This window comes from Panthera uncia (genome assembly GCF_023721935.1).
Source record: "Panthera uncia isolate 11264 chromosome B2 unlocalized genomic scaffold, Puncia_PCG_1.0 HiC_scaffold_24, whole genome shotgun sequence".
Lineage (NCBI taxonomy): Eukaryota > Metazoa > Chordata > Mammalia > Carnivora > Felidae > Panthera > Panthera uncia.
In genome coordinates, this window is record NW_026057580.1 from 74,108,215 (window position 1) to 74,132,368 (window position 24,154).

A 24,154-nucleotide genomic window follows, 5' to 3' on the forward strand; every position below is an offset into this window, starting at 1 on the left:
TGGGCTTTGGTATTGTCGACCATGTTTCAGTTGGAAGGAATAATTAATTGGGTGAGTCTTCTCATGAATCTGCACAATCCCTAATGGGTTCCAGATCTGCCAAGGAGACCATCAGCAGGAACCCAACTAGAGCAGCAAATTTGTGAGATGTTATTTTCTTTACACAGTGAAAAAAGGAGAATTTGTACTTTCCTAATAGAACTCCAAAATATGTCCTATTTTCAGAGTGAAGTAAATATGAGAATGACAACTAAGAATAATTTAGGTTTGGTTTAGTATAGGCAGGTAGAAAATAGGGGAAACAGAGCACACAAATCTCAGTCAATCCATTTAAAGAAGTCTCTCGGTTTTGCTTCTGCTCTTGAATACTAAGTAAAGGATGGAGGTATTAGAGATAATCAATTCCAAAGCTCTCAGTCCTACAGAGGAGGGAATGACTTGCCCAACCAGCCATCAACTGGGAGCCAGGGAGGAGCCCGAGACTACAGGCTCCACTTGGACGTAGTGATGATTTCTCAGGTGCACAAGAGACTTATTTGAAGTAGAAGTGGGTGAGAGAGAGAGGTAGGGGGGAGAACCACTGTTGGAAATAATCTTATTTTGTGCATAATCTGGTATTATCACGAAAAGCTAAATGTGAATTCCAAGTTAGAAGAGGCGTCTTTACCTCTAGACCTAGGTATCTTGGGTAGCCTAACGTGGAGGGTAAGATAAGATCCGATAAGATACATTCATTTTTTTTTTTTTAAGGCACAGGCAGAAATGGCTCAACAAATCAATAAAATTGTTTATTCAACAAAGTAGCTTCTGTAAAACATGATATAATTTTGATCCAAATACTTACAAAATTTGCCCAATACCACCAGAATCTCCTTCCTTATATGTGGGTTTATATCACAAGAAATGTTTCTTTAATCAGAATGAATATTTGTTATAACTAAATAAGTTGTAAATGGATAGAATCTAAATAGTTGTAGTGAAAAATTGTGTCCGTATTGAAAACATAAGTTAAAATGTCCTAAGTGTCTGTAGAATATATGTTAGATATATTAATCAACATTACATCAAGGACTAATATATATATGAGTCAGGTATAATAAAATAATAAGTACATTAATATTTCCAGTAGAAAACAAGAAATGTAAAGCAAGTGATTTTAACAAAAATATTGTTAAACAAAATCACTGAAGGGTCACAATATATTCAATTTTTGTTCTGTTCTTATTTAATTTTAAAAACCTAATCATCCACTCTAAGAAATGTCTGTAAATTATACATGAAATATCTTCCTAATGTAAGGAGCCACCACAGAAGATCAATTACTGCTATGTGGTAATACCACAGCATAAAAATGGGCACCAGTGAAGGCAAGAGAGACAGAAAGACTGATAATGTATTTGTTGCCACCAGCAATAAAACAGAAGAATTTGAAAAAGAGATAAAAGGAAATAAAATTATACCCTATTTACATGCCAGAGCCGTAGCATTGTGCTCATTTATAATTATGGCCAACCTGAAATCATGGCATTTTCTTCTTTCTCTTTCTCTCTTACTCTGATGGGTGAGTACTAACTACACTGTACTTGCAGCTGGGTTTCAAGTTCAATACCCATGAGGGCCAGTTTTCTCCATCCCGCTTCCTGGTAAAAGGCTGAACCTTGAACTACATGTCCGGGAGGGTCTCAAATCCATACTACTGATCACAGAAAAGGTCAACGTAAAATTTATCTTCACAGTTTATAAAACAATAAAGACAGTCATTTTCACATACGAAAAATAGAACACCATTAGTTATTTGAGGTTTTGGAGATGTCAGGATAAAAGTGTGTTTTAGCTGATATATAAATGAAGGGATTTAGGTGCAATGTGAAATCTACAATATCTTTTCGTATTTCAGAGCCCCACATAAAAATCAGTCAGGATCCCAGAATGCCAAAGGGGGCACCTGCAGGCATTCCCAACTGGGGTGTGCCAGTTAATCATACAACTCCAAGTACCCATAACTGAGATTCCTCAATTTTATCCAATGCTCATCAGTTTCCTGAAATAATTAAAAGGGCTTTAAGTGTAATGATAAATTTTCACTTCTGTAACTTCTAAATGCCTAATAGAGGATTAAAGAGGAATATTTTTCCAAATATAATCTGTAAATAAGTTTTAAAAATAACTCTGAGCTTGGAATATACAGAAAGGACAGTAGCACATACAAAATTATAATGATAGATACTTACATTTAAAACAAGGAAATATATTTCCAAAAGCAATAATCTTTTAATACTGAGTTTCTTGCTGATCTATTCCTGTTAATTTAACACGCAATCAACTATTTTATATACATTTCACTTGCCAGTTCATGAAGTATGAAATACAAAGAATTCTAAGTATGAAATACAAAGAATTGCTTAATCTTTTTTCCGTCAGAGACAGAAGATACATTTGGCACTTTATAGATCTAATTAGTCAGAAAGGAAAACCCTAAAATATGCATAAAGAATCGATTCTGTTATAAAGTGTTAGAGATCACTGATCACTGTACTATTCCCAGAGGTATCATTTATGATCCAACCCACTAAACACTCCCTTGCTCCCACTGAAAAAAGTCTGTTTATAGTGTCACTTTTTAAAATAAATCAGAAATCACTGAAGAAAATATTTTCTTCGAAGTAGAAGAAAAGCCTCTTTGAGAATATGTTTATAAAAAGATCTTACTATTTTATGGTATTCTGGTCTTCTGTGTGCAGGGCGAGACATTGTGCTTGAGAGATGAAGGATGTGATCTTCAATTTCTTTTCGTTGGCTTTTATCTTACAGGTGTATCAATCTCCGTCCTTTTGTTTCCGCAAGTTCCTTTTTGCTTTGAGACAAGAGTGCTACTTCTGCACTCCCCTGCTGTTGCTCTTTGCTGAACTGAAGAGGAAAACAATCACAAGCAGAACTGTCTTGTAGGCACGTCCCTTGCCACCGATCAAATACTGCTTCACTTGTGAGGACAAATTGTAATCTAGAGACATAAAAGCTGATAGTGGGAAGTCAGACCAGAAACACCAGCTACTGAAAATTCTTTAGCCCAAGGGAATATAAGAGTGGTGTTTTGCTCTCATGCCAACACATTGTTCTAAAATCACAAACAGAAACCTTCCCAATCCAAGATAAATCTAAATGTTAGCATTATTCAGTCTTTGTATTGATTGTTGTGTGAATTCGAGACAGGATCAGCAATCTGTACCTACTATGTCTTGGGTTCAAATGTAATAATCAATGACTCTAATGAGTATCACAGACCCCATCTTGTGTGATTCAAAATTCAAATGTATCTGGTATTTTTGTTTTCATAAGCAGCAGTTTTAAAGAATGATAGATTTGGGGTATTGGTATTTTTTCATAAAACTGTTGGTCATAATGAGTGTTCTACAGTTTAATAATGTATAATATTTCTGACAGAGAAAGCAAGCCCTTAGCTTTCTTTTGATAGTCCCTGAGATGTTAGCTATTGAAGGCTCTCTTTATTTATGCAGGAGTATAGACCTTTAAAGTTAAAACAAGAAACTCCCTCATCTTGACAACTGCAGGGTGTGGAGGATCAGAACTGTTCCAGAAATAGAAGCATAAAACTCAGTTTAAGAAAGTAGTTTCCTACTTCTCCCATCTTTACCATCTGAGTTAATTGGCCCTATGTGTTCTAGAAAATTCTTGCTATGCCGTGACAGACTACTCAATACTTTGAAAGAGTGTGGTGTAGTTGAAAGAGCTAGGAGACTTTGGAAGGCTCAGACTAAGCTGCGGTTTTACCATTTACTGGCTGTGCGACCTTGGACAAGCCATTTTATTGCTCTGTGGCTCAGTTTCCACATTTGCAAAATGGCAATAATAATGCCCATCTCACAGAACAATTGGAGAATCAAAGAGATAATGTGTGCTATAAAACACATTATAATGCACCATATAAACACTAATTACTATAGATTTTTCTTGTAGGTGAGCGTTTTGAATGGAATTCTTCAATATTTAAGGTATTTCCATTAGTGCCTATGTTTTATGACTCCATTCTCAGGAAAAGTCAGTTTTGCTGGGTGGTGGTGTGTGTGTGTGAGGGTGCTTTTCAGTGGCAGATTCATGACACCTTATATTTATATAAAGTTTACGATTTATAACATGGTTTTCATTTTATCTCATTTTGATTCAATTACCATCTGTGAAGTAGTCAGTACTGTAATCATTACCATTTTATAGGATAAGAATCTAAAAGTCATGTTGAGAAATTTGTTCAAAGTTGGCTGGGTGGTAGGCAACAAAGAGGGATTTGGTGACTCCAAATCCAAAATTTGCTGACTCCAAATCAAAAATTTTTTCTATTGCACACACTCCCATTATGTTAGAGCAAAGGTTTTAGAGGCAGACTCACAAAAGCTACTAAGGTGTGATGAGAGAATGTTGCTGAGCCTACTGTGGGGGTAGTTCTGGGTTCCGAGAAAAACCGAGAAAAGCCCTGTGTATTTGGTGGGTGGGGAGTAGTGGTCCTGGAATCAATTTCACTAAACTCTAATGGCTGTGGTATGGTGACATCAGGGCCACCATGATAATTCAGGACATGATGGGTGCATTATGAAAAGCCAGCTCTTCCTCCAGACTGATTGACCTTCCTCTCCCTCCTGTGTCTTAGGTCAGGACCATAGGGCTTAAGGAAGCAGTCCCTGCCTGGGGTTCCCGTATGAGAGCACAATCTGCACAAATACAGCTGCAGCCTGTGGTGCTGGGACACCAGTTTGCTGGTTTTCAGACTGTGAAACCCACTAGCCTTCAGCGGCTCTTATGATCCAAGGAAGCTTGGTGTGCCACAGGCTCTTTCTTTCTGTCAGTCTTCACTTAAATAGAAGAAAGTGTAGAGGTTATATTTCTTTTTTTTTTTTTAATTTATGCTTTAATTTGTTTTTGAAAGAGAGAGAGGGAGAAAGTGGGGGAGAGGGAGACACAGAATCTGAAGCAGGCTCCAGGCTCTGAGCTGTCAGCACAGAGCCCGATGTGGGTGGAGCCGAAGTTGGACATTTAACTGACTGAGCCACCCAGGTGCCCCAAGGAGTAGACATTTTATATGTTGGATAGACAGGTGATGGCAAGCTATCTTAAAAAAAAAAAAAAACCCATTTGGTTAGAAAGCCCAGAAGAAAAATGATTACTCACGGATGTAATCATTCACAATCATTGACAAGTTACACACAGGTACTGTTGATGAAGTCATTAGTTCTTTCAACTGTAAACAATAAGGCTTAAGAGTTTGTCATCAACAAACTCCTTTACAGCAAGACTTTGATACCTCAATAGTGACTTCTTATCAATCCATGCTTCATTCATCCTTTCTTACAATGTTGCCTGAAAGAGTGGTCTACAATTTCCTTTTCTACTTCCTCACTTCCCATATGCTCTATTAAATGGACTTTTAAAATATGAAATTATAAACATAAGGAAGATGCGGTTCGTACTACCGAGCTCTACTGAACAAGTTGCTATTTATACTTTAGGCTTTATTTTCAGCAATAAAGCAATACTGATACAGTTGAAATAGCCAGTACCCTCCTTAATTCTATTCTGTCCTTCTCAGTTCTGCTATGCAGAACTTGATATTTGTCATTCCTATACATGTTTTTAAATTCTACAAATGTTAGTAACCACAAAGACTATGTGGTATCATTTTGTTTTAAAACTTTACAAAATTTCTTATACTGCACGTATTCTATAGCTTGCATTTTCCCTTCCAGTTACTCCTTAGGATTTATCCAGATCCATAGCTGCCACTCTAGTGAATTTATTTTCCCAGCTTCTTATAGCTGAGGTCAGCAAACTTCTGTAAAGGGCCAGGGAGAGGATATTTTAAGTTTTACAGACATATGGACTCTGTCACAACCACTCAACTCTGCTATTGTGGTGAGAAAGCAGCCACAGACAATTCAGGAACAGGTGTGCCCATGTGCGAATAAAACTTTATTTTTAAATACAGAGATTTGAATTTCTTGAATTTCATGGGTCACAAAATACTAAACTTTTTTTTTTTTTCCCAACCAAGTTAAAGATGGGGAAACCATTCTTAGCTCGCAAACCATAGAAAACAGGCAGTGGGCCACTTTAGTCTCTGAGCCATACATGATCAACCCCTAGTCTAGAGCATTCTATTTCTGTGGCTTTATTAATCTGTTTCGTTGTTATTAGACATTAATAATGAAATAGAATGAAAATACTGTAGTGGAATACTACATATATCTTAGATAAAGCTGGCTTGTTCTTCACATCTTTTATATCCTAATGTTTAATCATTTCTTATAAAACTATGTTTAAAATGTCAAAAAGAATTCTCCTTATAACTCGGTCAGTTTTTGCTTTATGTATTTTCAAAGTTATGCAGTCACAGACCTACAAATTGGCAATTGTTATATCTTCATAATGGATTGTTCCTTTTATTATGATGGGGTGTTCAAAATTAGCTCTTCTGACACTTTTTGACTTTGGTTCAGTTTTGCCTTATATTATGATTCCCAGTTATATATATTTCAATACCTCTAGTTTTCAAGCTTTGTGTGCAGTCAAGTTTTAGGTGTCACTTGCAAGCAGTGTGACTCTATTTTTTAATCAGTCTGGAGGTGAGTTTGCTCCAGCTTCGGTGTGGTTGTTAGGAGCATGACAGACCACCGGGGACCTACTCCTGATTCTTCAGTCATCTCTGTGTGACCCTGCGCAATTTCCTTAATCTCATAACACCTCAGTTATCTCATCTGTAAACAAGTTGAGGCTAATATTAGCACCTCATCATAGTTCTTAAAACAGTGACTGGCATGTAGCAAGCACACAGTAATTGTTGGCTCTTTAAAATTTTTTTGTGTGTGAGGGGCGCCTGGGTGGCTCAGTCGGTAAAGCATCCCACTAATTGATTTCAGCTCAGGTCATGATCTCACAGTTGGTGGGATCAAGCTCCGTGTAGGGCTCTGTGCTAACAGTGCAGAGCCTGCTTGGGATCCTCTCTTTCTCCTTCTCTCTCTGCCCCTCCCCCACTCGTTTTTTTTTTTTCTCTCTCTCTCAAAAGAAATAAAATGAAAATTTAAAAAAAAACACACAAAAACAAAACCATATAGCCTGAAGACAACTGCCTTCTGGTCTCTACTGTTGTCAGTGGGAAATCTATTGTCCGTCTACTGTCATTCTTTTGTGGCTTACGTACCTCCTCTTTCTGGTAGCTTTTAATAATATCTCTTCATTTTTCACAGTCTGAAGTTTTACTATGATGTATTTATATGTGGATTTGTCTTTATTTACACTGCTCAGAACATCTAACACTCTTCTGATGTGGGAACTTTCTTTGATTTTACAAAATTCTCAGTCACTTCTCTTCAAATAGTATTTCTCTGCCTATCCCTTCATTTTTCCCTGCTGGAACTCCTATTATGGAGTTGCTTAATCTGTCCTCTGTTTCCTTTTCCTTGAATTGGATTTTAAAATATATTATTTTATTTCTTTATCTTTTAATACTGTACTTTGGGTGAATTCCTCAGCATTATGTTCCAATTCACTAATTATGTAATTAACCATATCCAGTTGAGAGTTTGAAAAAAGAAATTTATTTCTTATTCATTTTTTATTAGCCCAACCAAGCCTAGTCCAATGCCTTTTACATAGAAGTTATACAATAAATATTTGCTGATGAAATAAATATAGAAAACACCTTACATATTTGATCATTTAATTTCTTTTTATAGGTATATAATTTTATTAGTACCTATCACATTTTGATGTAACAAAAAGATACCTTATAAACAGATTTGCAACTTAGCTTATAAAGCAACACATTATTATATTAGATTCTGTGCATACATACAAACACATTTTTTATGCAAAGTTAGAAAGTTAGTTTTGTTGCAGTTTGACTTTAGGGGTACCCAAGACTTGTTCTTCTTTTGGGAAAAGCTTTTGGGATGTTCTGGAAGAACTCATAGGTTATGGATGTTCCAGACAGCCCTAAATTTTGGGTGTCTCTATTATTTGGTAAGTTCTGTTATGCCTTTTGTCATAATTTTATGGTAACTAACTCCCGGGCTAGTACAGGGTAAGAATGTTCTCCGTTTTGCTGCCAATGCCCTATTTGCTGGTGCTGATCAAGGCAGCACATGGAAAGATGGCAGCAGTTGCTGTGCAAGCAGGCCATTCTCTTTTTAGTGGGAAGATACACTGAAGTAGTTTTCCCTGTCACTCGTACCAGAAGAATCTCTCTAGTTTCTTCCGGCTGTAATCTGAAGTACATTTATTAGCTCAGGATTCACAAAGTACATAAGGAAAGATGCCTGAATCCTTTAAACATGTTTGAGGATATTGGGTTGCTTGACGCAGCCAGTTAAACCAGTAAGGTCCCATAAAACGGTTATAGCTGGTGGAGTCTAATGATCAGAAAGGGCCGGAAGCTGATTCGTGTAAGAGCTTCCCGACGATGAGCCCGACTCTCAACAATATTGTGTCTTCCCTGCAGAGAAGTGGAACATTTATCAATTCTTTAATTGCTGCTTCGACTATTGGTGGGCAACAGCTGTTCTCTTCTTTCACATTCAAATGTCCTTGCCAGGTTGGGAAAAATTTCTACTATGGTTCTGCTTTTCTACTCATTCCAGCCTTGCTCCTTCTGGTTGCTGGCTATGCCCTGAGAAGCCAGATGTGGACAATGAGCCGTGAATACTGCTGCAGCTGTGCTCCTCCACGCCGGAGAATCAGCCTCTTGGAGCGCAAGCTGGCTTGTCTTAGGTTCTTCAGCATCACTGGGAGGGCACTTGTTGCTCCGTTAACATGGCTGGCGGCAACCCTGCTGACAGGCACCTACTATGAATGTGCAGCAAGTGAATTCGCATCTGTGGACCATTACGCAGTATTTGACAATGTCAGTGCCAGCAGACGGGAACAGATCCTCGCTGGGTTTCCATGTTGCAAATCAACTCCATCTGACATGATCCAAGTGAGAGATGAAGTAGCTCTTCTGCACAGATACCAGTCACAAGTAAGTTCCTGATACTATGCTATCCCATCTTAACTAGTCACTGGACACACTTCACATTCCTACCGCTTCTGATATTGTCTGAATATAAAATGCAAACTAGACGCTATTCATCGAAGTGATTTCTACTGAGTGGCTATTTGATATAGTTAGGATGTTGGGCTTTGGAGTCAGCAGATCTGTTTTTGAATCTTGCTTTGCCATTTATCAACCTGAAGAACTAAGCAAGTTATCTAACTTACCCATGCCTCACTTTTCTCAGCTGTAAAACGGGGATACTGGTAGGATCTACCACATAAAGTTGGATTGAGTAATAAATGAGTGCATACATGTAAAGCGCTCAGTATGGTGTCCAGAATCAATATTAAATATAATAAATTTTAGACATTGTTATTAAAATTATTATTACTATATAGTGTATTATTTGATGCTTTCTGCATATACACGTTCTTAAATATTCATTCTACATATTAACAGTTTGCCTAAAGCTATAGGAAGCTTAATTATGACTAAAATAAATTCCAGTGATAGTTCTAAATGTAATGTCCTTAGACAAATTTATGCGACGGGGTGGAGTGAGGTAGGGAAAAGGCCTAAATCCACGGCACTTATGGCTTAAATTTAAGAAGTGTAAGAGTGCATTCTGTCCGTACAGAAAGAGTAATTGGCATACATTACTCTCTGCAAGGGATTTGGGGGGGAAAAAACACATTTTCAAACCACTGAAATAAAATTGAAATGAATTATTTTTAAACTACTTATTGCAAAGGCATACACATTTTTTGACCATCACTTTTTAGTTATTGAAATTTAGGAAGTGATAACGCTATTTTGTTGAAAAAAATTACTATCGACACACAGAATACTCAAGTGTTTCCTATGTCCTGATTTAAGCAAAGTTAGATATCCCATTAAGGTATCTCTGTCTCAACCTTTTATGCTAGCCCTAAAGGTCAGCCAGAGGAACTGTGTGAAGACAGGTGAGAGGTCAAATAATCAATGGGGGAATTCTAACTTTAAAAAATGTTCTCGCTCAAGAAAAATTAAGATGTAATATACACTGGTAAGATCTTCTTAAACTGACAATATCTTATTTAATGCATGCAAGGACTTCTGTGATAAGACACAGTTGTATAGTTCTGAGTGCCATCAGCCAGTGGATTTCTTGGACCAGCAGCAACAAAACTAATGCTTATTGAGGTGCTTCTCATATACTGTATAAATATTCCCTATTTAATTATAACCCTCATAATCTTAAGAGAAAGGTTTAATCAACCCCATTTTACAGACAAGGAAACCAACGCTCAAAGAATTCATGTAACTTTTGTAAGTTCACAGAGCTAATAAATGACTGATAGAGATATTCAAAGGTCATACCGTTTCCATTTCACCAGGTTGCCTTTCACAACCACCTTGAACTTCAGTCTCATTTGAGGAATATACACTATAAGTTTCATTATTCTGAGATGACCGACAAGATCATATTAACTTCAAACCCGTTCTCTGCCCATACTTTATTCTAAAATAGCTTCCTGACATTAGTTTTACCGAATTTCAGTTGATCTTCTACAACCATGTCAAAATTATCTTTCTAAATGCAAACTGAATGATGAGCCCCACCCCATCTGCCATATAAAATTCTTCTATGATTTTCTACAAGCCCAATCACAAATCCAAATTCTTGTCATGAATACAAGGTCCTTCAATGTCTGGTTCCTGACCACTTTTCCACATGACTCCTATGACCCCGTGAAGACAAACTTCCTGAGGTTCTCCCAACTCTTCATGCTCTTACTTTTCTTCCTCTCTTCTTAGAGCTCTCCTCAACTTCTTGCATCTGGTGAACTCCTCTTTAATGTTTAAGTCTGAGCATCATCTCCTCTGGGAAGTATTCCCTGGTACTCCTCTTCCTTAAGTGAATTCACTTCTGTCCCATCATGCTTACTGATATCAAAAATGATCACATTTTACCATATTTCTTGGCTTGCTATTTTGTCTCCCTCTTTAGACTTAAAGACTGTGGAAAGGATGAACGTAACTTAAATTATTCACATCTGAGTCCCTATAACCAAGCACCATGTATAGAGAACATGGTGTGAGGTCAACCTGGGACTCAATAAATGATAGCTAATGAATTAATGGGCATCTCAGATGCCCTTTCCTCCACCATGCTGGCCTCTATTAAATTAAATTGCCCTAAGTGTCACTTTGTAGGTTTTAGCCTCCACTGAGCACAGCTATCCCGCTGTGCTCACACTGGTAATTCCAGGACTACCAGTGAATCACAAGCTGTGGGAGAGAACTTCACCTCCGAGACTGTGGCTGGGAAGCTGCCTACTGCTGGCTTCCCTACACGTATGGAACTTGCCTCTCTCACTTTATATAATAATCACTAACTATTGAAAAAAGAATACTTAAAAAAAAAGGGTTCTAAGACTAGAAAACAGGGGCGCCTGGGTGGCTCAGTTGGTTGAGCGTCCGACTTCGGCTCACGTCATGATCTCGTGGTCTGTGAGTTCGAGCCCCACATCGGGCTCTGTGCTGACAGCTCAGAGCCTGGAGCCTGCTTCAGATTCTGTGTCTCCCTCTCTCTCTCTGTCCCTCCCCCACTCATGCTCTGTCTCTCTGTCTCAGAAATAAACATTAAAAAAAAAAAGAAAATTAAAAAAAATAAGACTAGAAAACAGCCATTTATGTCAGTCATTAAAAGAGGAAACTAAATAATTGCAGATGAGAAATATTGTTAATTTTCCTTTCAAAGATATTTCAAAAATGAATCATAAAACTGGTCAGCAAATAACTATTTAAAGGAGGAGGGATATGAAAAGGAAAATAATAAGATGCTTTACATTTAGGGACATGAGTCTTCCTTGGTCACAAAAAAGAAAAGAAAAGAGCAACTCAGGAAGAAATGTCAATGAATACATGTTAGCACGTTATTACGAAGGCACATAGGAAGCTACTATTATTATCTATCATCATTTTCATCACCATCATTATCAAATAGTTATTAAGCACCCAAAGATGTCGAGCCTGTTCCTAATGGTTGGGGGGGAAAAGTTCAGCTAAAGCCAAAAGATGTAGTTTAGGTACCTTCCACAAGAGTAATTGGTGGGTTATAGCAGCTGTCACTTCAAGAACAGTCGTTATAATCCATTCCAAGCTAACTGGTCAATATCCTTTGTGATCCAAAAACCAAATTGAAATGGTTGGGCTTATTCTCTCCATCGCACCTGTATCCATACCAAGTGATCAGCACCTTGTTCATATTTCAAAGACTAGGAAAACAAGCTTCTTATCCACAGTTTATTTCTTACCCCCAGTTTTGTAGAAATCCCCATTGCTATGATTGTCCCTCGAATATTCCCTATATTGATGCTGTTTTTCTTTTAAACGATTATGTGAAGATGCTGGGCTGGATTTTGATCACCTTGGCAACCGTCGCTATCCTAGTGTCCCGCTGCTTGGCGACGTGCTGCTCCCCCCTCCCCTCTCGGCAGCACTGGTACTGGACCAACCACCTCCGCAACGAGAGGGAGCTCTTTGAGCAAGCTGCAGAACAGCATTCGCGGCTCCTCATCACGAAGCGCATACAGAAACTCTTTGGCTTCATTCCTGGAAAGGAAGACGTCAAATGCATCCGCATTCCTTCGTGTCAGGACTGGAAAGAGATTTCAGCACCCAGTCTTCTCTGCATGGGGGACGATTTGCAAGGTCACTACAGCTTCCTTAGAGACAGGCTGGATGAGGAGAGTGAGGAAAGCAAATCTGAAGGCATCGAATTACGACCTTGATTATAGCACCTCTCACAGGTCAGGTTGCTTAACAGATACTTTGATGGAGTTTCAGTGTGATCTCTTTAACTTTTTCTGTGTCTTTTGGTATTTGTTTAAGCCCATCCAAGATGCTAGTTCCAAAGTCACTTTATCTGATCATTGTGCCAATCTTTCTTTTTGGGATTTCCTTGGTGGAAGTGGTAATGGTATAATATAGGTCTGGTGATGCCTCTATTGGCGTAAGTAAAACAATATGGAATTTGAAGTCATATCAAAATTAGAATGTTGATTCTATGACTCAGTATCTCTGTAGAAACTAATATTTCTGAGCCCCATCTTGTTACCTGCACACAGTGGCTACTTCGCAGAGCCGTGGTGAGGATTAAATGTGATAACATAAGCACAGTGCCTTTCCTAAAATAAGTGCCAATAAATGTTCCTTTCCCCCTTTCTCCTTGCATCCCATGTCCTTTATCACCATTTCCCTGACTCTAATTTCTGGTTTTATTTCTACCCCTATATAATATCTAGGAACTTTTCACTTGCTTCTACCCCTTCCTTTGATCTTAAATATCTGATCTTTGGGAGCCAGGACAAAATGCCCTTTCTAAACTGGTAACATGTAAGAGAGAAGCTCATGCAGAAAGGTCTTGAGTCATTCTGCCATAACCAGGGGAAGATGATGCATTATTCTATCATCATTAGTATCCTATGTTCTTTTGTAGCATACAAATGTTCTTTTGTAGCAGCTCCGTACTAGGAGCATTTTTATAGTCACAACATATAAAGTTTATTCCAGAAAGTTTCCCTTCTGTGCTCCACTGCAGAGATGCCATCTGTGCCTTTTCATTATCACTTTGTGCCCTTGTTCAAAATCCATTTGGGGAAGTACGACTGCTATACGTATTTATGTATCTACTATCTACAACTCCAAAAGCGGAGACCTGCCTGACTCTTCTCTGTGACTTTACACCTCTAAAATTTGACAGTTTTGTAATTGATCCTGGTTATTTCTGATATATATAGTGTCTTATGCCTCATGTTTGTCACATTCACCTAAGCAACTGGTTCGTTGGCCAAAATAAGCAAAATGAAGGCGTTTGTGTATTTTTTAAGCCAAAACAATGGCTGCTTACTGGGTAATAATGGACCAACCCCCAATAGTCAAGCTAACTTTCAAGACTCACTTTCAAGGAAACCAGTTACTTGAGTACCTAAAATGCAATCAAATACTATTCTGTTACACAATCATGGAAGAAAGAGTCTATTCTGTATGCAATTATGGGTTCCACACACTTAACGGAAAGAAATAGAAAAAGAATTTTAAGGAGACCATTACATTTTTTAAACATTTATTCACTTTTGAGAGACAGAGTATGAGTGGGGGAGAGGAAGAGAGGAGGACACAGAATCCGAAGCAGGCTCCAGGCTCTGAGCTGTCAGCACAGAGCCCAGCACAGAGCCCGACACATGGCTCGAACTCATGAACTACAAGATCATACCTGAGCTGAAGTCGGACACTTAACCAACTGGCTTAGCCACCCAAGCACCCCGAAGACCATTTTTTAAAAAATCTAGAAGTGATGCACTTTGCTAAGACAGGAGACCTGTTCCTCCCTCATCATTACTTACTGGGCAAGTCAGTTAGTGTCTCTGGGACTCAACTGTTTTCATCTATAAAACATAGATGATACCTTACCTGTTGTAGGGCAAAGGAACTGAAGGAAATGTATTCTTGAGATTCTGTTTAAACCTGATAAGATTTTTGTGTTTATGCTCGTACGTATACAGGTCCAGATGTATACAATCTTCTGGAATAGTAGTAGGCCCAGGTTGTCTCCATTACAAGGAAAGTATTACTGAGTTCAATTCTTCCTCTAAAGACATTTGCTGGCATTCCACTTTCAAAAGAGTGTTAATGTACTGATATTTTTCAAATGGCCAAGGGAAGCCATTCCACTCTGTCACCTAAATCCATATACAAAACTGACATGAAATCACGAGAGGGATCGTTAACAAAAAAGAAGTTGTGGAAGGTAACTAGAGTCCTCCTTTGGCTCTGATATAAATGAGCTGTGTAAATATGGAAGCTCATGTCCACTTTGTCTCCTCCAGCACTAAAATTCTATCCCTCTATCTGGTAATTTTTGAAATTTCTCCATTTGGAACATAATAGTTAAATCAACACTTTACACCATGCTCAGAATTGTTTTACTAGTGTTTGGGGGAATATTCCACAGTAAATACTCTTTAATAAGTTTTCAGTTAACAGAAAAATCAAAGAGTATATAAAGTATTACATCATCAGAAAGAAGATAATAGGAGCGCCTGGGTGGCTCAGTTGGTTAAGCGTCCGACTCCGGCTCAGGTCATGATCTCACAGTTTGTGGTTCGAGCCCCGCGTCGGGCTCTGTGCTGACAGCTCAGAGCTTGGAGCCTCCTTCGGATTCGGTGTTTCCCTTTCTCTCTACGCCTCCCCCATTCATGCTCTCTCTGTCCCTCAAGAATGAATAAATGTTAAAAAAAAATTTAAAAAAAGAAAAGAAAGAAGATAATAGTTGTTTATACACATTAAACACCAGGAAACTTTCTTTTCACTAGACCCTGGAAGCGCTTTCTACATCAAACTTCTGTATGACATGCACAGTTAATATTCTAAATCATGTAATTATGATCTTCCACCATAGCTTTCTAGCAAAGGATTTTAAATATTCTTTGGCTCCTCCACATGGCTTCAAAGGGCTTTATGGCATCTGTGAACATTTGAAGGGTAGTACACATCTGTGGCATTTCATTGTATACTATCCATTTCCAATTAAATAAATCAAATTCCCATTTCTCGGTGTGTGTGCGTGCACGTGCGTATGTTTGTCTGGAATATTCTTTTGTTCCACAGCAAGTGAGACAAGACTTTTCCATCAGGAACATTGTACTTCCTCCTCTTTATGCCTAATGGATTTATGTAGTTTTAAGACATATAATTAAAGTTAATTATGTGCTAATACTACCTTATATTTTGTTACCAAATGCTTTTGGCTACTACATCAAATGCTGTGGCATATATACAGACTTGCTCATTTCTTAACTTCAACTCTGCCAGCTCTCCCATTCCCCCACCACAATCTAAGCTGCCTCCTTTCTAGGAGACAATCTTAGATGTGTTTTACTCAACTTTATGTTTTCCAAAGCCGAATTGTGGAATCATACTTATATTCATCTTCTTTGTCTCCCTTCTCTGTTCTCAATCTTCAACTTTAACAGTCAAATGCAGGGGCGCCTGGGTGGCTCAGTCGGTTAAGCATCTGACTTCGGCTCAGGTCATGATCTCGTGGTCCGTGAGTTCGAGCCCCACGTTGGGCTCTGAGCTGACAGCCTGGAGCCTGGAGCCTGTTTCAGATTCTGTGTCTGTTTCTCTGACCCTCCCCCATTCATGCTCTGTCTCTCTCTGTCTCAAAAATAAACAAACATTTAAGAAAAAAAAAGTCAAATGCAGGGGCACCTGGGTGCCTCAGTCAGTTGAGTGTCCAGCTCTTGGTTTTGGCCCAGATCATGATCCCAGGGTCATGGGATTGAGCTCTGCATCAGGCTCCATGCCGACTGAACGTGGAGCCTACTTAAGATTCTCTCTCTCCTTCTGTCCCCCTCACATGCTCTCTCCCTTAAAAAAAATTCAAATGCAAGACTGTAATAAGAAACAACAATGTGAATTTCCAAACTACTTTTCTGCATTTTGCTTAGCACCAAGGAAAATCACATTAACCTTAAAACTTTGAAAGATCACAGCCAACCAAAGGCCTTCCAAATGCAAGACTAAGTAGTTATTTGCTACCTCAAAATATATGGTGTGGAGACACGATGTTGGCTTCTACATAAATCTATGCAAATTTAGCCCCAGTCACTAAAGAACAGATATTGGCAGGCTACACAGCTACACAACTAGCTCTTTGGGTTGGGGGGCACACATCTCTAAATGTGACCTGTGGACCAAAGAGCAATGAATGGTGTTTCCGGAGAGGTAAATTACATCATTCCTGAAATGGAATTATTTTTTCTGTGCTAACCACTAAGTATGATTAAACTTCTCTAATCTCAGTACATCAGAACCTTACAAAGAAATGGATTTCGATTGTTGTTTACTCTGCTGCCCCCCAGCGGCCAGACAAGTATCTGCACCCAACTGTAGTGGTGATAGTAGTCGTAACAACAAAATGTAGTGCTTCGTGTATGCCAGCTACTTCAAACGAATTATCCCAAGTCCTCCTTGCAACAAACTGGGAAACAGAATCACATATTCTGATATGACTTGCTGACATGGAGTTAAGCAACCCAGAGAATGTGAAGAAATTTTGTGTAAAGTTCTACACAGATGAAATGCTTTCTCACTGATATTTTATGAGATAACTGGGGAACCATGGGTCGTAATGGGAACCCAAGCCTATATTACTCCCATAAAATAAGTTCCCCCATTTTACTGATGAGGTAACTGAGGTAAAGAGAAGTCAAGCAACTTGCCAAAGGACCCATACTTACAGTGATAGAGCCAGAATCCAGCCCTGGTGGTTTCACTTCTGATACTACACTTCATAGCATTGTGCTGGAACACAGCAATGGGAGACAGCTCACCAACCTGCCAAGGCCTTGTAGGTGTCAGGAGGATTCTCCTCCTACATCTGACGATGAATAATGAAAACACCCTGAGCTCCAAAAGTAGGGTGCTAGGGGCGCCTGGGTGGCGCAGTCGGTTAAGCGTCCGACTTCAGCCAGGTCACGATCTCGCGGTCCGTGAGTTCGAGCCCCGCATCAGGCTCTGGGCTGATGGCTCGGAGCCTGGAGCCTGTTTCCGATTCTGTGTCCCCCTCTCTCTCTGCCCCTCCCCCGTTCATGCTCTGTCTCTCTCTGTCCCAAAAAAAAAAAAAAAAAAAAAAAAAAAAACAAACAACAAAAAAAAAAACGTTGAAAAAAAAAAAGTAGGGTGCTATATCACATCTGAGTCCCTCTCTTTCCAGTTCCACTCTCCTGGCATGTATAAGGGCTCAGCTTCAAGGCATCATGCTTTCTTTTTTCTTTTTAGTTTACTTTTACTATTTTGAGGGAGAGAAAGAGAAAGAGCGAGCATGGGAGGGGCAGAGAGAGAGAGGGAGAGAGAGAAAGAATCCCAAGCAGATTCTGCACTGCCAGCGCAGAGCCTGACCTGGGGCCTGAACTCATGAACAGTGAGATCATCACCTGAGTAGAAATAAAGAGTCAGATGCTCAGCTGAGCCCAGGTGCTCCAAGGCACTGTGCTTCTTAACAAAGTGATTTGTGCACTCTCGCTGGGGCATAACTTTGGATCTGAGGTACTCAACAGCCAGTGGCACTGAATCTGTAGCCACAGACTACCTGCCAGTTTACCCCAGAGATTCAGGTATTCAATGTATGCAAAGAATGGGCAGGAAGCCACTATAATTTGCCAATTTGTTTTCAGCAGCCCATAGTTATAAAAAAGTCGGTCAAAAACAGGGGTCAGGGAAACGTCTCTCATCATCATAGGGTTTTTGTATAAGTCAATCTCTCTGGAACTTTAATGTTCCCTTACATGAGATAGAGGAGGGTGATAAAATTATGGGAGTGATTAAAGTATTTTAAGTCACAGAGCTCTCTGAAATGCCATTTTTGGGGAAAGGAAAGCTGTTTTGAAGAAATAGCCAGGAAAACTGTGCATACTCACATACCTCAGAGTTTACATACTGTGGCAGACTAAATAATGGACTCCCCAAAGATGTTCACGTTATAATCCCTGGAATTTGCGAATGTTCCTTTATACTTTATATGACAAAAGAGACATTGCAGGTGTGATCAAGGTAAAGATTTTGAAACGGGATATTAACCAGGATTATCCAGGTGGGCCCCATGCAATCACAAGGTTCCTTGTAAGAGGGGCACAGGAGGAATCAGAGTCAGAAAGAAGGCAAAGTGGCAACCCCAAAGGAGTGTCAAGGAGTATCAGAGTGATGCCTGAGAAATCAGTCATTGCTGGCTTTGAAGATGGAAGGGATCATGAGCCAAGGAATGCAGACAGCCTCTAGAAGCTGCAAAAGGCAAGTAAATGGATTTCCCCCCTAGAGCCTCCAGAAGGAAAAGAGCCCTGATAACACCTTGACGTTAACCCACTGAGACCTGTGTCTAACGTGTGTCAGAACAGAGTTATATACGGTTTTTATAGTTAACAGAACTATAATAAATCTGCACTGAGTAAAGTCCCAAAGTTGGTGGTAATTTGTTTCGGGGGCAGACACATTTCAGGATTTATGAGCCCACAGCTGGTCATGAGTGACAGGTCCTGGATCTTCAAGGTAATTGCTAGCACAAGCACCCTGTGATCCTACATGCATTGAAGCTCTGCCCTAGCAAGCCAAAACTTGCTCCTGGAGAATAAATATATCTATAATGTGATACTTTATAAATATGTATAATACAATGTGTTCTTATACTTGAAACTGCTCTAACGTGCAGAAAGAGCAGCTGAATACACCTTTTATATGTATTGATAGACGTTTTAGCCTACAAATAAAAAACATTTAAATCTATTTTTCTTCTCTAGTTGCCTGTGACATCAACAGAACTATATACTGTAAACTCCTTCATAACATGGACATATTCCAGCATCTGAAATATGAGGAAAACAATGCCAAAGGAAAGAAAAACTAATCTGGATCTATGTGGTGTTTTTCGATTATATAAATTTTACAAATCAAGTATTCTCTAGTTTATGCTTGCCATTCTTTCACTTTGAAATAGCTTGAATTTGAGACAGCTGCCTAATATAAATCTTTACCCCAATAATGATTTTATAGATCCTATGAGGTCCTATCAGATCAGAGAAAGGTCTGTAACTTGTGGGGAAGAGAAAGCCAAAAGCAAAACCATGCAAGTAGCAGAGCTAGAATATACTAAAATTCAGTATGCAATTCAGTACTACCTGCCATCAGGGCATCAGGGGCTTTGAGCTCCTTCTCAGAAATTTTCTGGAACCTACTTGTGTGGGGCGCTCAGACCCGAACCTTATCACGTGGACCCCCGTCTTGCCTTCCCCGAGCGTGGTGAGCCCGGGGGTATTTCCACCCACGTCTAGGGCGCCCAAAGGGTGGGGCGGTGGCGGGTCCTTTGCTCGGTGTGCCACATCGCCAGCAAGCGTGGGCACCCACGCTGCGTGTCTTGGATCAGGCAGTCCACTGGAGTGGCGCGTCAAGTCCTCCGAGGCTTATGACCGTCCCCTCACACCGCTTTCCTTCCTGGCCCCTGATCACGTGGCGACTTTGGGCTCTCCCACCCTAGTGGAGCGCATCCTCAACGCAGGAATGCGACCACTGGACTGGATCCGCCCGTCTGGAAGGTAGGGTGCAGCTGACATTGACAGAGATCGCATTCTAGGAATGCAGTGATCAGGACCTAAAGAAATCAGGAAAAGACATAGTTGGAAGTTGTGTAGTGAGTGTAGTGTGACTAGAAAGCAAACGATCATTCACATTTTCCTGCATACTCTGGGTAAGACTTGCACTTGCCGACACCATGAAGAGAGTACATTCTTTGAGAAAATCACTGAAAGCCAGCATTGAGGAGCAGCACGATGGGTGATGGAACTTAATGAGCAATGATGTGACCTTAATTGTATTAGGATACTGTAGAGGCAAGGAGAACTATATTGTTCCGGTAGAAGTTACAAAGAGTCATGGCATTGTGAGTAGTAACAGCGCTGCCACTTTGTTTTTCATGGTGGGAAACAGGAAGTTAGGAATAATACATTTGATGATAAAGAACACGAAGAGACCGTGCATGGACACTGCAGAGAATCTTCATGCTCACTGATTAAACAATAAACAAATGCATGAAGTGCCTCTATTAATCTTTATCAGTAATCCACCGTATCTTACTTGGGCCCCTGAAGTTCTAAAATACATCTTTTAATAAAATTGCTTTTATAGATAGGCACCCCACAAAACATGTTTGCCCGGGAATCTACATACCCTTAGGGGTATATCTGACTCAACCCTTCACTATATTGTCTCTCATGAAGCCAAAAAAATAATTTGACTTCAATGTTAATTTTTTGTTTTAACTCACAAGTTCCTTTTCCTTCTACATTTTAAGTAATTTACATTGTATTTCACGAATCCTATCTTCTTCCATACTTTTTTGCTCCTTCATTTTCTCTCCTCCTTCTCCACCCAGTCCCTTTCAAATCCAAAGCAAAGGTGTGTTGTGTGTGTGTGTGTGTGTGTGTGTGTGAAAGCGGGGGGGGGGGGGGGGGGGGGAAGAGAGAGAGAGAGGAGGGAGGAGGAAGAAGAGAAGGAAAAGTCAAAGAGAAGATTGAAATGACCAAAATGGTATTGCTGGGTGGGAGAAAAGGAATATGTACAAATGCTATTTCTTGTTTGCCCATCTCATACTTCATCCTTACATGTAAGGTAATGTTGAAAGCATAGCCCACTTAAAAGTAGTGTTGTCCCTGCTTTGCTGTTGCCCAGAACGAAGGCCCCCATCTGTTATGTGGTTCAATAACATTAGCCTCTAAGCTGTTAGGAGAGTAAACAACTCCACCAACAGACACGACTCTTTTGGCCATGATACCTTGGGTCAGAGATGTTAACTGCTAACTTTGAAGTCTGGTTCCATGTAAGCAGCTCTAATATATGCACGATCTTAAGGAGACTCTTATACCTGGAAGGTATCATGGAGATAATTTTCCTCAACTCCTTAATTGTACAGATGGGAAGCTGAGACCAAGAGAGGATGTGGCTTGTCCAAACACATATGGTAAATCAATTGTAGAGAAGGGTTATAAACTAGCCTTATAATCCCTTGGTCCAGGCTTTTAGAACCGAACCAGGTTACCATTCCATTGAATTCATTCATTCATTCATTCATTCATTCATGGAATATATATTTTCTGAGCATCTATTCAGTATCAGGCACTGACCTATGTGCTAGAATAAAATACAGATACCTGTCCTTATAGAACTCATGTGCACGTGTGTGTGTGAGAGAGGAGAGGATAATATTAATAAGTAATTCTAGTCCAATCTTAACGTGCCATGAGGAAAATAAAATTAGGTAAAGAGGATAGGGCGTACTGAGAAGAGTACTAACAATTGTAAGCAGGGTACTCAGGGTAACCTGAGAAAGCTACATTTGAGGAAAGACTTGATGGGAGGTGAGGGAATGAGGCTCATAAGTATGGGAGGAAAAGCATGCCAGGCAGAGGGAAAGCATGTGCAAAGACTTTAGGAAGAGAACTTGTACTACACGTTTGAGGAATGGTAAGGAGGCTAGTATGGCTGGAACAGAGAGTAGATGTCAGAGCAGTAGGAGATAGGGTCAGAGAAGGAACAAGACGTGCAGCTAAGGGTTGGGGAGCCAGATGGGACTTTAATTTGAGAAGGGTGTTGTCAGTTATGAGTAGAGTGACACGACCTGATTTATACTGTAACAGGCTCACTCTGACTGCCGTGTGGAGTCAGAGTAGATTGTAGGAAATGAGGGTGGGAGCAGGGAGGCCAGTTAGGCAAGCTGTGATGCTGAGAGGCACCACCCTTCAGGGGAACTCTTCAGAGTATACAAAATTAGAATTTCATATGGCTATTTGTATTTGTGACTTATGATGAGTTTTGAGACACCTGGCTAAATGAAACAGTAGCCACATGAACTAAGAATTCTCAATTCTGTGTATCTGAGAGTAGTGAGATTGCCTAGGGAAATCATAGGCACAGCTAAGTTAAAAATAAGCTCCCAAACAATTTTGAAAGACTGGTAATATTAGGAAATAGCAAGTAGGAGTTTGCATTACTTGCAAAGAAACTTAGATGAATACAAATGAGTAAGACAAGTATCTTAGGGACATTTTTCTTTAGCAATGAAGATGAACAGAGAATGGCAATAGAGAACAGAAGAGCTTCAGAAGACATCATATACACTTAAAATTATAAACAACACTAATATCCTATTTTTGGATTTGCAATGTGTTTTATATCATTATTTCATAGTCTCTGAATCATCTCATAAGCTTATAAATAGCTAAAGCTGGGCTTCTCACCTCTGACTCCAAAACCCATAATGTTCTCACTATACCATTTTCCTAACTGCCCTGTCCTTTAACATCTTTATAAAGTAAAAACAAAACACTAAAAGAAAGCCAATTTGCCTCATAACAGTTCTCCCCTCTCAGGGAGTTAACGGCATTCCCATGTCTGTGAAGGGTCTGTGTCATTGTCAAAATGAAATTAGAGAGCAACCCAAAAATTCTTAATGATGTCCATGTAGGTGTGACAAAGATTTAGGGGTGTTTGTTCTCTTGATTATATTAGCACTGGAACTCTCTTAGGGAGTGATCTCCAGTATTTAGAAACTAAACCAAATCACTATATGAGCATTTGGAAATATAAAGGCTTTATGGTGAAGATGTAACAGGTTTGAAAAGGGTATTTTACCAAAAATTCTGTTAATAAAATAGTGAAGTAAATATAAAGGAGCACTTCATTTATTAAAACTTGCAATCAACATCAATCTTTTTCTAATATAAACCTTAAGTTGGTTGTTTTGCTGTATCTTATCTATCTTGATAGGTTGTTTTTACTATCAGTTAGGAAAAGTTTTAAAGTTTTACTTGACTTTTTTTGCTTTGATCCATTATTTAAAGGTGTTACCAACTTCTGTGCCAAACTCATTCTGTCTTCACTATCTGTCATTTTGGTTAGTAGAACTTCATCTTTCCTGTTGTTCTGGCCAAAAACCATTTTTTACTTCTTTTTCTTTTCTTTTTTTTTTTTTAATTTTTTAAATTTTTTAATTTTTTTTTAAACGTTTTATTTATTTTTGAGACAGAGAGAGACAGAGCATGGACAGGGGAGGGTCAGCGAGAGGGAGACACAGAATCTGAAACAGGCTCCAGGCTCTGAGCTGTCAGCACAGAGCCCAACGTGGGGCTCGAACTCACGGACCGCGAGATCATGACCTGAACCGAAGTCATCCGCTTAACCGACTGAGCCACCCAGGTGCCCCTTTACTTCTTTTTCTTACAACCCACATCAAATCTTGATCTTACATGATCTGCAAATTCCTTCTCATCCTCCCCATTTGCTGGGCATCAGCCACATTGGCTTCCGAAATACCAAGTAGGCTCTTACCTTAGAACCTTTGCACTGATTGTTCTTTCTATCCAGCTCTTCCCCCGACAACAATTCATTGCTTTCTGTGAACTCAGGATATCCAGAAAAATAAGCACTTTATATTTGCAAATTACATCATATATTTTATTTGATTCTCACCATCCTCAGTAGAGTTTCCAATTTTATCCTTAAAGTTTAAAACACTGCTCCAAATGA

The 24,154-nt window shown here is 39.4% G+C and overlaps 2 protein-coding genes across 4 annotated transcripts in view; one reads left to right on the forward strand and one right to left on the reverse strand.

Annotated features, from left to right (window-relative positions):
- Positions 1-2,989, reverse strand: part of TRAPPC3L (trafficking protein particle complex subunit 3L) — a 40,078-nt gene extending 37,089 nt beyond the window's left edge. For both annotated transcript variants that reach the window (XM_049654212.1, XM_049654211.1), the window contains exon 1: positions 2,710-2,989. In XM_049654212.1, the coding sequence (XP_049510169.1) occupies positions 2,710-2,751 (42 nt within the window). In that variant the 5' untranslated portion in view covers positions 2,752-2,989. The remainder of the gene's footprint in view (positions 1-2,709) is intronic.
- On the forward strand, positions 84-12,862 carry CALHM4 (calcium homeostasis modulator family member 4). Of its 2 annotated transcripts, XM_049654208.1 has the most exons (3): positions 84-142; positions 8,956-9,022; positions 12,427-12,862. In XM_049654208.1, exons 1-3 carry the CDS (start codon positions 84-86, stop codon positions 12,811-12,813), a joined length of 513 nt encoding a protein of 170 aa, XP_049510165.1. In that variant the 3' UTR covers positions 12,814-12,862. The 2 variants fall into 2 exon arrangements, with proteins under 2 accessions (XP_049510165.1, XP_049510164.1); XM_049654207.1 differs by lacking the exon at positions 84-142 and having other exon boundaries at positions 8,465-9,022.
- Positions 12,863-24,154: the final 11,292 nt, after the last annotated feature.